The 16,920-nt window shown below is 39.2% G+C and overlaps 1 protein-coding gene across 3 annotated transcripts; it reads left to right on the plus strand.

Moving 5' to 3' along the window:
• Positions 1-456: 456 nt before the first annotated feature.
• PSMA1 (proteasome 20S subunit alpha 1) lies at positions 457-15,715 on the plus strand. Of its 3 annotated transcripts, none has more exons than XM_065592135.1 (11): positions 457-598; positions 3,623-3,667; positions 4,307-4,391; positions 7,530-7,631; positions 8,232-8,335; positions 9,126-9,214; positions 9,966-10,036; positions 10,920-11,049; positions 12,215-12,294; positions 14,748-14,852; positions 15,360-15,715. In XM_065592135.1, exons 4-11 carry the CDS (start codon positions 7,557-7,559, stop codon positions 15,414-15,416), a joined length of 711 nt encoding a protein of 236 aa, XP_065448207.1. In that variant the 5' UTR covers positions 457-598; positions 3,623-3,667; positions 4,307-4,391; positions 7,530-7,556; the 3' UTR covers positions 15,417-15,715. The 3 variants fall into 3 exon arrangements, with proteins under 3 accessions (XP_065448207.1, XP_005309653.1, XP_065448206.1); XM_065592134.1 differs by lacking the exon at positions 457-598 and adding an exon at positions 871-1,113; XM_005309596.5 differs by lacking the exon at positions 4,307-4,391 and having other exon boundaries at positions 460-1,113.
• Positions 15,716-16,920: the final 1,205 nt, after the last annotated feature.

The following is a 16,920-nucleotide window of genomic DNA, read 5'->3' on the forward strand; positions in this document are numbered from 1 at the left end:
TGCCCCCCGCAGCTCCCATTGGCTGGGAACCATGGCCAATGGGAGCTGCAGGGGTGGCGCCTGCGAGTGGGGCAGTGCGCAGAGCTGATTGGCTGGCGCCGTGTATCACCCCAGAAGATAACTCTGAGCCTTTATTCAGAAGGAATGTGTTCTATGAAATTCTGGACAATGTCATCTGTGAGTTGAAGCGCTGCTACAAAGCAACTGATGACATTAGTTTTATGTTCCTTTTGGTTCTAAGGTATGTCACACTGGAGCCTGAGGAACTGAAAGCAGCATCCAAATGTCTACTTCTCCTATGGACCTTAGAGAGAACTTTCCATCGGAAATGGTGCATCTGAAAAAAAATCTTCAGCTCTGCTTTTGGCAAAGAACATGAACTGCCACCATTTAGAACAAAAAACTGCACGTCATTTTCAGTGACGCATACATAGCCTAGGAATTGTTTCACCCATTGCCAGTGTCTGGGTGAGAAGCTAAAAGAAGTTTCAGGGAGCTGGCCCGCATCAGAGTGCGGCTCGCTGCTGCGGCCCAGGAACGCTTACGTCCCCTGGCTGGTTTGTGGTTTGACCTGGCAAGACAAACGGATGGCAGCGAGGTCACTGGTGATTTTGCAATGAAAAGGGCTAGACGGGTGACGCGGCCTCTCACTGCCACTTCACAAACCCACCACGGGGCAGTGACTGTGACTGTGCAGGCTGGGGGGGGGGCAGTCACGGGTCTGCCCTGGGCCAGGGACACAGCACCTGCCCTTAGGGGGGAGAGCAGCGGGCTTCTGTCCCCTCCTCCTTCCAGAAGCCGGCCCGCAGCTCAGGCGGGCTTTGCTGGCGTCTCTCCCCGCCCAGTCCGGGCAGGGCCCCCCAGCTAAGCACTACGCACGCGCTGTCCGCTTAGGCAGCAGCGTGTTCCGGCTCCACAGGGCCCCTGCTGGAGCCTCTCTCGGGGCGGGGGAGGGGAGGAGGCACAGCCGCATCCGCCCTTCGATCGATGAATCTGGAGCGGCTGCTCTTCTCTGGGGAGAGGGCGGAAGTTCTAGTCTCTCAGCCTAGACTTATCGCTCGCTGAGCTGCTCGCCGGTCAGAAGCTCGCGCCGGAGTTGGGGGAAGGAAGATGGTGAGGAAGGGGTCGCTAGGGCGGGCTGGGCCCAGGGAACGGGCTTCTGTTGGGCCCTGGGCCGCTGCCGCGCTGCTGAGCCCGGGCCGAACCGGTGGCGGGATGTGGGAGGGGCCGTGAGTCAGCGCTTCCCATGTGCGGCCGGGCCAGGCCAGGCCAGGCCGGGGGATGTCCGCGCGCAGCTCCGGCAACCGGCGGGGACAGGCTGGCCTGGCTTCGCCCGTAGCGCGTCCTGGGGCTTCCTCCGCTTTCCCCGAAACCCGCCCCCGCTCTTCACAGAGCGATCTCCCTCCGTTCAGAGACCGACCTGCTCCACCAGAGAGCATCCCCTTCCCTTCGGAGACCATCCCCCAGAGCGACTGACCCCCCCCGAGCAACCCCCTTCCCTACAGCGTCTGACCTCCCTACTTCACATAGATCGTCTGTCCACAGCAACCCCATCTCCATTCAGAAACAGACCAACCCCCCCCCCCCGCCCAGCGTAACCCCCTTCTCTCCAAACACAGGCCTACCCCCAGTCCCCTATATATAACCCTCCCATGTTCTCAGCCCACACAAGCCAAACCTGTATATAGGTTTCCCCATCTGATTCCATTCCATATGAGCCAAGTTTTATTATAGTAGCTTTTAATTTCTAATTTCAAAAAGAAGAGTGGAATAACAGATAACATAAAATCAATCCCTGTATACTTTAGATATGCTTTAATATGCAATAAGAGAATATTTTACAAGTCACTGTATATAAACATAAAAAATAGGCCCAGATACTTGCACTTGTGAGTAATGTTATGTACCTGACTAGAGGTGTGAGTTATCATGTAAATCCAAGAGTTTATTATGCTTTATGCCATGTCAATGGTAGCTTTTTGGTGCCCTTTCAGGTCAATCCCCATGGTAGCTATGTACAAGATGCCATTATAAGGAAATTACATACTTGTAGATGTTGTATAATTTTCTTACAATTGTTTCAAATGCAAACAAACTCTTTATTTCAGTGCATTTTGAAATCATTAGTTAACTAACTTCCTGTGAGGAAAAACAAACACTTATTTTTCAGTAGAACAAAAATCAGAGAACAGAAAATGAAACAATTGCAGGACTGGAGTTTTGAGCCATGAATAATTCAGCAAGGTACCTAAGCATGTGCTTAACTCAGCATGTGAGTAGCTCCATTACTTACTTAAGTTACAAATGCTTAAATACCTTGCTGAACTGGGGCTTTAGTTTAGGAACAATGAACTGTTGGGTTAATGGGTCCATGTGCCTGCATTGCACAGTAATCCTTTGACTTTGCTGAGACTATCCACAGGCACAGGATTCTGTGTGTAGGGTGCTTATTGCAGGAAAGGGGCCTAAGTCTACAGAGGACCTACAAAGTTCATAGCACAATAAATTTATGGAGTATAGATAAGACCTTGATGTCAAGATAAAGGTGAAGCCCTTCCTCCTTTAGATTTGTAGAAAAGTATTTTTTGTTACCTCACATCTCCCTGTTCCTTGCCACCTGTCTGTAGCTAGGGTGAGTGAGGACTCCACTTACCTTCCTCAGCCTCCTGTTGCTGCCCTAAGGTTGTGTCTGCTACTTCAACCTCTGCAACTTTCTGGTGGATGGGAGGTGAAGGGGGACATCTTTTTACTCAACTCTACCCCAGACTCTGTGTAAATATTTCTCCTCTCCACAGTTAGGCCCTGGAGCTATTATCCTGGGTACTACTTTTTCAAGAAACAGCAGAATGAAATTGACCTGATTCTTGTCAGGTTTACAGTTGTCCACTGTGTAATGAATACTAGCAGTGAAAACTAGACAATTTTCTTTTTGCTGCAGCTTGGCATTCCTCACCAGTAACATGGCTCCTAAGAGAGCTTTGTTGTCATTGATTGGCTGTCCATGCTTGAACACTCTGGCTTCCCACCCAAAAAATCTGTAGACAATCTGGAATTGGTGTTAGTTAATGCAGACAGGATTATCATTAACCCATGCAGGAAATTAATAGGAATTTCTACATGTTTCTCTTGGGATTATAGTGCAGTGAAGCTTTCCACTGCCCCCAAACTAGCTATATCCAGATACCCAGTTACAATTGCTGCTGTTTGCTGCTCAGATACAGACACATCAATGTGTTAAGAGGCTGGTGATGCCTTTTGGGTTAAATATCTTTAAAAAGCAATTGTCTCCTAATTTCTTGTTGCCAAGGTACTGTAGAGAGGATATATGGTCACAATGCAAGTTAAATGTATACTATGTGTCTTGTGTGGAAAATGTTTTGAGATGTCATTTTGTGTTAAAGTAATTCAGAGCACAGTAAGTATTATGCTGATACAGTAATGTTGTATTTACTAAATAATGGTAAATGTGCAGAAAAATATATTGTGGTTGAGCTCTTGTTTTAGACTGGAGAAATTGTGTATGTTGTATTAAGCAAAGAAAATTAATATAATTGAAAGCTCAAAGACTTTCTTTTCCCAGCTGCATATTCTTTTCATGCTAATGAGTTGGTTTTGTTCACAGTTTCGCAACCAGTATGACAATGATGTCACTGTCTGGAGCCCTCAGGTAAAAGAATATAATTGTGTTACTTGCTTTCCATTTTTCCTTTTCCCTTTTTTCACTATTATGGTAGTAGCATGAAGGCAGTGGATGTCCTATTCTGGTAGCTCAAGGAGTATGATGCTGCTAATGCTGCTCCATAAAGCAACCTTTGAATGTTTTAAAGCATAGTATGAATAATGCTATGTGCCTAACACACCAGGGAACTGTTAAATATGCAGTTTTGAGGATGAATTTTGTAATTTTGGTTTTTATAGTTGAACTTTACAATAATTTCATTAACCAGTGTTTTTCTTGTGTACAGAAGATATATAACTATATACTAGATATGTTCTGCAGGAGTGTGTTTAGTTCTTTTTAAACTCTAATGTTGGAGTATTGCTGAGAGGCAGTCATCCAACACTTCAGATTGCTTTTGTAATGTGAAATGTACAAACATTAAATTATATAATAGGTGTACACAAGCAACGTTATCAACTAATATCAGGGTGGATTTGATTTAAATCAAATTGATTTAAATCACTAGTCAGGAAGGCTCGATTTAATCACGGATTTCTGCATAAAAGTGCATTCTGGAATATGCTGCTCAAACAGTTTCAGTTTTGTTTCTACTGCCTGTCCCTCCCTTCTCACATTTATCTCCAGACTTCTTCTCCTTGTTCAGATCCATTCTGCCCCCAACAATCTTCTATTCATTGAACTTTTTGAAACTTTGCAAGTTTAGAGAGAGGTAAGAGATTGACGCTGTGTACACAAATCTGCAGAGGGACAATAGGATTGAGGTCTGTTATTTCTTACCTCTCTATATCTTTTTAAATTTATTTTAAAACATTTTTGCTGTTAACAAGCATGTTATCTCTGGAGACACAAATCCAGTTTGAGAACTGTAAAACTAAGCATCTCTGATGGTATCTTCTAGACTTTGTACTGAATCCCATTGGGTAGATAGATTATTTAGGTTAATCTTTATATACAGAAGCCCCTGGAACCCCCATATGATTAGGTCCCTAATCCATGAACTATTGGAATTTATTTACAAAACTTTTCTTATATTGTCTCATACTATAGAATTAGAATGTATAATCCCTATTCCATGAGATATCTTTGAGTTATAATAAGAACAGGAGTACTTGTGGCACCTTAGAGACTAACAAATTTATTAGAGCATAAGCTTTCGTGGACTACAGCCCACTTCTTTGGATGCATATAGAGTGGAATAAATATTGAGGAGATATATATACACACATACAGAGAGCATAAACAGGTGGGAGTTGTCTTACCAACTCTGAGAGGCCTCTGTTTATGCTCTCTGTATGTGTGTATATATATCTCCTCAATATTTATTCCACTCTATATGCATCCAAAGAAGTGGGCTGTAGTCCACGAAAGCTTATGCTCTAATAAATTTGTTAGTCTCTAAGGTGCCGCAAGTACTCCTGTTCTTTTTGCGGATACAGACTAACACGGCTGCTACTCTGAAACCTTTGAGTTATAATGTATCTTAATTAAAACTATCAAAAAAACCAACAACCCTGGTTTAAAATAAAAAAATCAGATTTAAAAAAAAAATTGATTTCTATCCATTCTGATTAATATATTTAATGAGATATTTGCAAACATAAAATGGAGAGTGGGAAAATGCAAAGAATTGAAGAATTGAATTATAAAAGGATAAGTTGTCTCTGTGATGCACTAACATTCTGTAGTTAGTGTCTTATTAATTTTCTATGTATTTACCTGGTATCTGCTGTAACATACAATGTGTAATTATGGAGGCCTCATAGTGGCTCTAAGTTACGGTTGCATTGAGAGTTACATGTAGCAGGAATTAAACCTTTTGATATGAATAATATATTATACCTTTTCAAAACTTACAGAGATTAGTGTTTGAGTGCAGAATGAATCTTCTGAAAACTAATAAGCAAACCTCGTAACTAGTTTAAGAATTTTAAAGAGGTCCCTTTGCATAGTTTTTGCGAGTCCAATCTTTTTTCAGATACTTGTAGCAAATTACAGAAATTTTGAGATCTGAAAACCGACTCACTTCTAGATTTTAGCAAAATCAGGGATGTATGCTATTTTTAAAGTTTATTAATGTTAGTGTAAAGTGTAAAAATTTCTGTTTCTGCACAGCAATTATTATTAGTGAAGATTTTCGTCTCATACAAATTCCGGAAAATAAAATTTCAACTAATAATGGTTTCTAGCCTCTTGTGAAAATAATCTTGAAAACTTGAACTGAGCATAAAGCAATGCAGGGTTGCCTGTCTTACTTTTTATTGGGTTTTCAAGTTTATTTCAAAATCGTGAGGCCTAGATTTGCCTTCACAGATCTTTACTGTGAGATCATGTGCCCCGTTATGAGTGACAGATCTCATTTCAAAGCAGCTAACCAGTTGGGTATTGTGTTTTCTTGAGGCAAGTGAAATTGGTAGTGTCAAGAAGCCAGACTGCCACAGTTACAATCTTACAAGTTTGCCCTTGAGCCTTCCCTATTCTGTAGTATTGACTGCAGACTGGTACGTGTCTGGTAAAATTTTCAAGCTTTGGTGTTGAGATCCTTGAATTAAAGGTGTTATGTTACTACACTGTGTCTTCTGTAAGGTTGCCCATTACCATAATATGTGAGTGCTATACTCCTATGTTTGCCAAAGGCCTACTCAATTCCTATCTTGTTTGTCTGATATAAAACCCTGCTGCTGTGTTGTAACTTAACTAACCACAGAAGAAATCTTAAACTTGATATGCCCTTGTGTTTATGCCACATATACTAAGCCATATAAAAACTGCAGCAAACATGGTTTGAAGCTGCATGTGAAATGCTGAAATATTTGGGATTTAATATGCCCCCAGGCACCAGTGTTTTAGGAGGAACAGCCAGGTAATTGCTGTTAATCAGATATGGTACTTGTTAGTGATATACAAACATTATGTGGGGTGAGACATAAGTGTAGAGATCACGTTCTAGGTATCTGAATTCTGCATTTTAGTTCTTTCCAGCCTTTTCATCTGTGTGACTTTAACTTTGAATTTCCTGTTTTATTTTTAAAACTGTAACATTCCTTAAGATATTTGTTACTGATGCCTAATTACTGCCTTACTCCTGCTCAGTTTTATTTTTTATCTGATATTATTTATACTTTGTTGTAAAGTACCTTGATACTATGACAAAGATGTGTTTAAAAGAACACTTAAAATAGCTATTCTCTACAGGTTGAAATTACTTCTCCACAAACTCTTGTTTAAAAAAAAAAAAAAATTAGTAGGTGGACTTAAGGCTGTGGTGCAGCAGATGCAGTGGTGTAACACCACAATAATATTTTTTGGATCGGTTACCCTTTATGGTGCCATAAAGGAGTAATCAGGCCTTAATGGTGCATGCTGTCAATCTTTGTATTAGAGTCAAGAATATACACTTCAATGACTGGAGAGGATTTTGACACATGAGTTGTGATCTTCTGTGTCAACCATGCAGTTCTTAGTCAATAAATAGATGTATATGGGACAGCCCATAATAATTTCAAAGTACTCTGTGACAGGAAATGTCTTATCCCCTATTACTGAAATTCCTTATCATCTCAGTGGAAAATAAAGGAGTGTTTAGGTACTTATGGTAGATCTTTCACTGTTGTGATAAATGTAAAACCAACAAACCCACAAATCAGTTAAAGGTCTGATTTCAGTTGAGACTGAAAACTCTGTTCTTAATTAATCTTGAGTGAAATCTTGGCCCACTTAAGTCAATGGCAAAATTCTCATTTACTTTAATAGGGCCAGGATTTCACCCTTTGTGTGTAATTATTGCAGAGTCTCTACCTGTCTTATATGGAGAGTCAATTTTAGAGTTGTTAATTTATTCATTCTGTAGGGCCGAATTCATCAAATAGAATATGCTATGGAAGCTGTGAAGCAAGGCTCAGCTACTGTGGGGCTGAAATCAAAAACCCATGCTGTTCTGGTTGCTCTAAAGGTAAATTTAAGAAAAAACATTGGAACTACTTTTTTCTTCTTGCAAGCGCAAACATGGTAAATCCAAGGCTTTTATCATTGTTAAATTAAAATGTCAGATAAGGGGAGGTAAATTTCTGGTTTGGGGCAGACAAATTTTATAACTTTTTTCTTTTGTACCATTAGAAAGTAAGATTTACATATTTTCATATGTTTTAGCACTGGTGTAGAACTACTAATATTTTGATTAATCTGTGATAAAATGGGTCTTAATCCTGTGGTGGAAATGGAAGAATTTGATGAAATTGTCTAGTTATAAAGACAAATGTATGTTGGTTCAACTGACCCTCCCAAAAAAAGAGGAAATATATATATAATATTTACAATCTCTTTTACTAGAAAGCCCACTTTTTTTTCTTCAGTACATTTCTTATTGGGGTGGGATCAGCCCTTTATATCTTAAGTCTATTACAAGGTTACAGATTTGGGGCTGTAAGTTCTGTCCTTAATGATAGTTGCTCACAATTTATTTATTTTTTAAAGCATTGTCCCTATTGATTGACACATTGTTTAAAGTCTGCCGCAATAATTTTTATGACTAATATGGCTTTTTTGTGTGTAGAGAGCACAGTCTGAACTGGCAGCTCATCAGAAAAAAATCCTGTATGTTGACAACCATATTGGCATCTCAATTGCTGGGCTTACTGCTGATGCAAGACTGTTGTGGTGAGTTTCTTAATGACTAATGCATACAATACTCTAGTAACAATGAAGTAAAAAAACAGACTTCTCATACTGTCATTTAATGAGGCCAGCTAAGAGAACTTGCCTATGGTTACTGGTCCTGCACTAATATGCAAGAAACCAGGGGTGAAATCCTTGTCCTATTAAAGTGAATGTCAAAATTCCCATGGACTTCAGTAGGGCCAGGGTTTAACTGCTAGGCTTTATTCCCTGTCCAATGTCTTGCCTCCCCAAGCTGGTTGAGACTGAGCAGTCTCAGAAGTGTACATCACACATTGGCTACTAACAATTCCTTCAGCTAGTGATGTACATAATCTCTAGAGAGATTCTTTTGAACTCTCAGCTGGCTGTGTGGTTTTGGCAAATGAGATAAATGTAAAATGAGCAAGAAGGATTCCTCGGTTGGGTAGAAAGGGACAGAAAAGGCATACTAAGGACCATTTACATATTAATTGCAATAATATTCTAAAGGAATATTTCCTATTTTTCATTTTGTTCCAAATAACCCCTCTTCACTGCAAATTCTATAAACATCCGTTTTACCTACATTCAGAGTGTTTCATCTGTACAATATTCTTTCAGGCATGTGGTCTTCTAAACAATAATGATGGGTCATAAAATTTTAATTTTATAGTGGCATTTTTGGTCTTCGTAGGCAATGCTGAAACAGTAATAAATATATACATGCACACAAGCTTAAAGAGGAAAATATCAAGTTGGAGAAGCTTCCTTCTGTTTGTGATCCATATATTTTTATTTGCTCTTCTTATAGTAATTTCATGCGTCAGGAGTGTCTGGATTCTAGATTTGTGTTTGACAGACCTCTTCCAGTGTCCCGTCTAGTGTCTCTAATTGGAAGCAGTATCCTTTTTATGTTTTAGATGTATGTGTATATATATGACATGTAATGACTCCATGCTTTTCTTAAAATTCAGTTCAGTTTTCACTTTGATGTGTTTAGAACTCTTCTGTATCAAAATATTTATTTTATTTGTTTTTTTTCAAGCAAAGATTGCTTTGAAAGTTACAGGAAATAGATGCAAAGATCTTGTTTGTTTTTTGGGAGGACATCCTTTCTTCATCCATGGAATTAGTAGACAAGGCAGTGAAGTGCCATGAAGGAGACCTATTGCAGAACTAGAAACCATTTTTTTTACTTGTTTTCTGGAACACTTAAAAAGCCCCAGATAATGTCACTTTCTGATGGAAAGAGCACGTTTAATGTTACTGCCTCATTCACCTTAATTGCCTATCTCTGGAACACACTAAGCGTTTCATACATCCATTGTACTTGATAAAAGCAAGTGTATCAAATGGAAAGGGGATGAAATTGGCCAGACTAGCATAAAATCAGTCCCTCATATTACTTGCCTGAATATACCAGTCACTTTGTTTGGAGAAGCTAATTGCTATAGGTCTGATTGGAGGCGAAGACCACCTTACCGTTGGTGCTCAAGACAGATGATGAGTTCTGTTTCTCTGGAACAAATTTTTTCACCACAGGAAATGGCTAACAAACCTATAGCTGTTCTGATGGAGTTTTACTTGGATTAAGAATAAAATTTAAAAGGTATTAACTTGCTCTTTGTGAAGATTCCTTAGCTTGTTTAAGAAACCCAGATACCAACACAGCGATATGGCAGAAGACCATATGGTGTAGGACTGCTCATTGCGGGTTATGATGTAAGTACGCTCTGTGTGTGTTTCCAGTCCATTTTATCCAAAAGAAAAATGCAGCCAGTAAAATATTTCACTTTTGTAGCAACTAACATTTTGTTGAGAGGGAGGGAGGCTGACTATAGCAGTACTTATCAATATTCATATGGCTAAAGGAACCTCTTTTTTTTTCTAGACCCTGAAACTTAATTCTCATAAATGTTAAATGAAGGTAATTTTTCTACAGGTCCCTGGAGTGAATATTGATGTATACATATACAAACCTAAACCCATGTGGCTTAGAATTTAAAACATGGCTAATGATTTTGGGGCCCAAGATGAGAGACTTTAAGGGGGCTTGACCTTCAGAGGGTGGGTGTTCACCACTTCTGAAAATCAGGGCCCCTTTAAGGTGTCTCCAATTGGTTATCCCATTTGTTCTGTGTAGCACAGACAAGACACTGCCCTCATGATCTTACAGACTAAACAAGTTGAAGGTAGCCTGATTGAATCTTGCATACCAAGGTTCAGCCCTGAACAGGTTTGGACATTTGTACATGTGGGAAGCACTGGGAAATGTGTTTCCCATTTTATGACCTGGAATAAATATTAGCTATTCATAATATAAGATTAATACAATTTATAGGATTTTACAGAGAAACAGGGTTTTCAGTGGCCGCCATTGAACTTACATAAAAACTTCTGATTAAAGGACATAGTGAAAAGGGGCAATTTAGAAAATTTAAGCTTGAAGCAACTATGTAAGAACTGCGATGTGAAGCACAGTATAAAACATACCTTCATGCATATATGACACACACATCATGTGACCGAGTTAGTGCTAAAAATATTTTAGAAAACTGCATGCCCTCCTGTGAACAGTTTATAAAATTCACACCTTTTTTGCCAGGATATGGGTCCTCACATCTTCCAAACTTGTCCTTCTGCAAACTATTTTGACTGCAAAGCTATGTCCATTGGTGCTCGTTCACAGTCAGCTCGAACTTATTTGGAAAGACGCATGACTGAGTTTGTTGACTGTGAGTGATGAGTCTTCCGTTATATTTTCTAATGATCTTTAAAATATATGCTTGCTTTGTTTATCGCATCTTATCTGGTAATATTTATTTATTACTGTGCAGAAGGGGAAGATATAAGAATTGAATAGAAATATCCAATGTAAATCAAGAGGAAGAAAGAAACTAGATTCAAAACACTGATGGTTTTCATGTCTAACTTATTTCAGTTGTTTAGCAGGCCAAATGGAGGAAAAGTGTCTGCCTAGAAAACCTGAGAAAGAGTTAAACAGGAAGAATGAATTTTGTTTTTAGAGAAAGTGATGTTCCTTCCATTTCAGAGAGAGGATGGTATTTCAAGATAGGCATGTTTTGTCTGCATAATATTTAATCTGTAAATAAGAAGTGGATTTTAAATCCCAAATTAATTTTATTTTTAATAATTATCAGAGGCCACTGAAGAGTTGTGGGGGGAATAAAGCAGCTCAGATATCATGGCCCAGAGACTATATAAGTACCTACATGGATTTATCTGCCATTAGCTTAGAGTGTAATACTACTTTTGTGATTTAATTAATTGTCTTGAATGCAGGGGAGGATTGGTTCCTTATGGCATACTTGTATTGGATTTCCAGTTACCTATCAAAGAAGCAACATGCGTAAAGCAGTTTGGGGACAGAGCTAGCCAGACTATTTTTCCAGCTAGGAATGGAAGGCCGCCCCCCCCCCCCCCTCCCACACACACATACACATACACACACACACACACACACACACCCTCCCAGCGCGGCAGGGGAGGGCGCCGAGCCCAGCCGCGGCACCGCAATCCCCGACTGGCCGGAGAGCCGGGAAGAGGGCGGCGAGCCCGCCGCGGCTCCCCGCTCTCCCCGGCGGCTGGAGCGCCGGGGGGGAGGGCGGAGAGCCCCCGGCGGCCGGAGCGCCGGGGGGGAGGGCGGAGAGCCCCCGGCGGCCGGAGCGTTGGGAGCAGGGCGGCGAGCCCGGCCGGGGCTCTCCGCTCTCCCCGACCGGCCAGAGCGCCCCGCCGCACCACCCCACTCCAGACGCCGCCCCAAGCAGATGCTTGGTGGGCTGGTGCCTGGAGCCGGCACTGAAGGTGGGGGAGGGAAGGGTCTCGGGAAACAATACTGTATGTTTAACTGTTTTTCTGATGACAGTGTATTGTTTGTAGGTAACCTGAATGAGCTAGTTAAACATGGTCTGCGAGCTCTCAGAGAGACCCTTCCTGCAGAACAGGATCTGACAACCAAGGTAAACACCAGGATCTTCCTTCTTACTAGAAATTACCCTGACAGAGTTGATAAGTATGGGTGTGTATTGTAATCCTCATTTTAAGTATGGGAGTCAAACATTAATATTTAGGTAAAATGTATTCAAGTGTGAGTCTAATTCCATATACTATCAGTGTACTATCAGTTCTGAGTCTTAATCTTATAGATTACAGTGTAACTGTAACTGGTGTTTGACCTTAACAAAATAATGCTATTTCTAAATAGAAGACTGTTTCCCTTGTTAGTGAAGTTTCCCTTGTTAGTCTCATAAATTTCTGTGTAGGATAGCTCTTTACTTTATTAATTTTATTGATTATTTAAGATTTGTTAAACATAGCAAAATTAGTTACAACATAGAGTAACTCAGCTTCATGCTTAAATGTTCATTTACTTTTAACTGGAATCTGCTGTTGGTTTCTTCAAGATAAAGTATTTACCTTCATGTTTGTGGGTTTTTTAAATACACTGTACTGTTCCCCCTAAAACCAATATAAACGGGGCTGGAGCATTGATTCTTATCTCATGATTTCTGGCCCTGAGACCTTGTCCTTAGGTTTATAAGATAGATTTTATATATTTTTTCAGTGTAAGGGAAATTTTAGTATCTTAACTTTTTTTTTTCTATGGGGCTCATAAAATACTGTCAATGAGACTTTGCATCTGAACCAGTTTTTTTTAAACACTTATTTTAAGGTAACTTTAAAAAAAATAATTCTATTGTGTAATTTCCTTTGTCCCCTTTCTGGCTACTAGCCCCCATTCAAAACTATTTGTTTGGCCTAGCCCAGTCTTGCACATTCTGGAGCCGCTGCAGAGCTCTTGGAGCATAATATGAAGCAATATGTTGGTCATAATATGAAGCAAATCCCAAATGGTTATGTTGGTCATCTTTCTTTGTTTTTGATAGGCTTTTTCTTATTTACACTTTGAATTTCACGTACTTAATACCTGGAGTTGCATCTTAAAATTTCTAAAGTAGTAATGAAATTTGTTCGTTCACGCATGCCTATGTCCAAGTATTCATTAAATATCTTACAGGTCTAGTAATATTATTATTCAGGTACAGTACAAGGCTATTGATAAAAGGCGCATGGCTGGTGGGATGCGCAGGGATTTGGGCACGATTCCCATTGGTTATCATTGTGCATCATATGGAGAACTTTAATGAAAAGTCTTTATGGATTTTTAAATAACTAAACCTACACCTGCATCCGAAGAAGTGAGGTTTTAACTCACGAAAGCTTATGCCCAAATAAATCTGTTAGTCTTTAAGGTGCCACCAGACTCCTTGTTGTTTTTGTAAACCTACACCTGTAAATAACAAACCATGAACACACAACAAACATTTTATAAAGTCTTGAACTTCTCGGCCAATTTCCACAGTTGTTATTATCTCTACCAAAAAGCCATATCCTTAGTTACCTTGTAACTCTGTTTTCAGAATTTTTTTTCTATATCACATCAAGTTCTTCAGTCTGATCATTAATTTTACCCAGTTCTGTCATGTTAATTTACCAAAGAGTCATGCCACTTTCTAAGGATCCATCTCTTTGAACAACTTAAGACAATTTTAGTCCATTCCTCAAGAGGCTTTGTAGTTCCAGTAAAAGTATATGTTTAAATTGCGTTCCCATATCCTTTGAGAAACTCAAGTGCGCGCATAAGATAAGAGACAATGAGAGAAGGCTGCAAATATTTATGGAAGATGACTCATACTCTGGGTAATCAGATAAAAAATAACTTGAAATTCCATTAATTTTAATTGAAATGAAATCTAGTTTGTTGAATGCATTGGAATTACTCTGGATTTACATTGGCATAGCTGAAATCAGAATCTGGCCCTAGGTCTGTTTGCTTATCTTAGTTTAGGTTAAGATAAGTCTTGCATTTTGTTTTTGGTGTCAGGAAACTTAATACAGTAATGTTTTCCAGAGGTACTCTTCGGGGTTGATCCATTGAATACCAAAAGGAAGAGTCATGCACGTTAGTGGATTTTGAATCAGGGTTAATAAAAGCTTTTCATCTTAGACAGTTTTGTTTGTTAAAATATTTATACTAAATATATGCTGAAACCAGCAATATTGAAAAATCATATGATCTGTTTGTTTATAAATGCTGAAACCCAACCAAAAAATGAAGGGAGTTGAACCTGTTGTGTCTGAAATCATCAAACTGCATTTTTGGCTGATACCATTTTGGAATATGATAGCATCCTTGTAGAGAGTGAGCCTCCCTCACTTTCTTTTTTTCTAAGGAAGCCTGCCATAAAGTAAATCTGATAGAGAATTTCCTTTCTTAATTTGATTCACTGTGCCAAATGTATCTTAATCTTAAGAGGAAGCTGTAATTGATACATTTCCCAAGTAAAAGCTGCATAACGTTAGAGATTCACAAGAGACAGTTTCTCAGTTCTTTCAACATTGTACTTAACAGAATGTTTCCATTGGAATTGTTGGCAAAGAAATGGAGTTTACTATCTATGATGATGATGATGTGGCTCCATTCCTGGAGGGACTTGAAGAGAGACCACAGAGGAAGGTATGTGACTTAGTTAATGATCTTAAAAATAGTTTGAGTTGCTTCCTGTCTGAGATGGTATATCTAATCCTTTGCAATAAGACTGAAGATGAAGGCCAAGAAGTCTATTTAACCAGACTAGCCTGAATTAGCAGAAAGCCCTCTCAGGTTGTTTCCATCTTCTCCCCCTGCCTGGCTACATATGCTTTGAACATGTCAAGCTCTATACAAGTATAAAATATCATTACCCTGACCTTTTAACTCAAAGATGCAGCTTGCAGATTCTGTAAGTCGCAACACGCAGTTCTGCCATGCCTCTGATGAAAGTGGAGTATTACATGTTGGGGCCTGTACACCTCTGCTTGCTTTGTTTCCATATTAATGAGGGGGTTATGGGAGCCTCTTACATCTGTGGGCTTCTTTTTGTCAACTCCCTCTCACAGTTAATTCCTGTGCAAAGCTATCTCTTTCCTGTTTGACTTCTGCCCTTTTATAGTAAAATCTTTTTTTTTTTCCCCTCTCCTTAAGCTTGCTCCACCTGCTGAGGAACCTGCAGAAAAGGCAGAAGAACCAATGGAGCACTAATATTTGTGGATAAGCCCATGTGTTAACCTATATATAACAATATAGGAATGTTCATCCATTAATCTTTACCCTGAACCAAATGGATATTATAGTAATACATGATGGGGAATTAGTCCTAGAGTATTTTCAGATATCCCTAAACTGACATCAAAGAAGTCATACTTGGGCACCTTTTCTTTGAAAGGAAAGGTAAAATCATTTTTTTTTTTTTTTTTTTAAAGAACCAGAATACTATCTGTTTTGTATGAAGAGCAGATTGTCTTTTAAGGGCATCTGGAATAAAATTTTCTTTCTTGAAACTTGCTATATTGATTTGTTTTTAATCTGTTACACAAAAGAATAATTGGTCAAATTACTCACATTCTCTCTTCATATATATTTTCAAGGCACACATCAGACTGGTGTCTAGGTACCAATAAATAATTGACCATTTGTTATATTAGCTACAAAAATAGTAGCTGATCAGTGGGCTTCATCACTTTTTTTTTTTTAAAGAATGTAGTGCTCTTGAAAGGTGCTGAATTGACAAATGGAAATAAAGGTCTATTTATCTTGAGAATAGATCCAGAAGCACAAGCTTCTCTGCATCTTATCAATGTCTCAATCTTGACCTGAAAGTCTAGTAATGAGGGTTGTTCACTACTCTGTGCTGTCAGTTCTTGGCATTTCTGGTGAGGCCTCCATTCGACGTTCTCCATTTTTATTGATGGTAGTTTTAATGATGTTGGATCCCTGCTCATTTAGAAATGAACTGAGTCAATAAATTCATTTCACAAGAGCCACTAAACAGTCATCAGGTGGGTAGGGACTTTCAGAGCACTAACTGGGCTAAAATGAACTGATGAAGGAAACAGGCCATTTCTTATACTAAATAACTGGTGAGTTGTGGGATTGGGATGAGACATTACCAGCCCCCAAAGCCATCCTGACTGTGTTGCGACTTACTAAGCATGTGCATTTTATGGATCTCAGTCTGCAGCACATGTCAGTCAGTGTTTAGCCACAGTTTGGATTTAAGTTGAATGCCATAGAATCTAAATTATCTTTAAATAACAAGACTTTCCATGCCACTGTTATACAGATCATTTTATCTCAAGTTTCTCATTGAGGTTCCATAAATCATATCAACATTAGGCATTTTATTTGATAGATTAATATTAATTTGATAAAATAACATTAAAACAGTTTTCAATTTCTAATATTGTGCTGCTATATGGGACATCTCTAATGAAGCTGCTTTTCAATGAGACTGCTGCCACTAGCTATAAATTCTGATATGCCAACTGAAGTTACAGTGAGTTTCAAATACATTTTGCACTTAGCACAATGGAGCTCTATAAACGTGATAAGCAACTGAACTCAGCATTATTTTTTCATTTCCACAGTATTTCACACTCGTATCCTTTGTATTAGATTTTAGTGTTGTAAGAAAGGTATTTGTAAGATATAACTGAGTGGGGGTGTGGATTCATTCTTTGTCTTAAATGTCAGGTTAAAAATATGT

This window comes from Chrysemys picta, chromosome 4 (assembly GCF_011386835.1).
Source record: "Chrysemys picta bellii isolate R12L10 chromosome 4, ASM1138683v2, whole genome shotgun sequence".
Classification (NCBI taxonomy): Eukaryota; Metazoa; Chordata; order Testudines; family Emydidae; genus Chrysemys; species Chrysemys picta.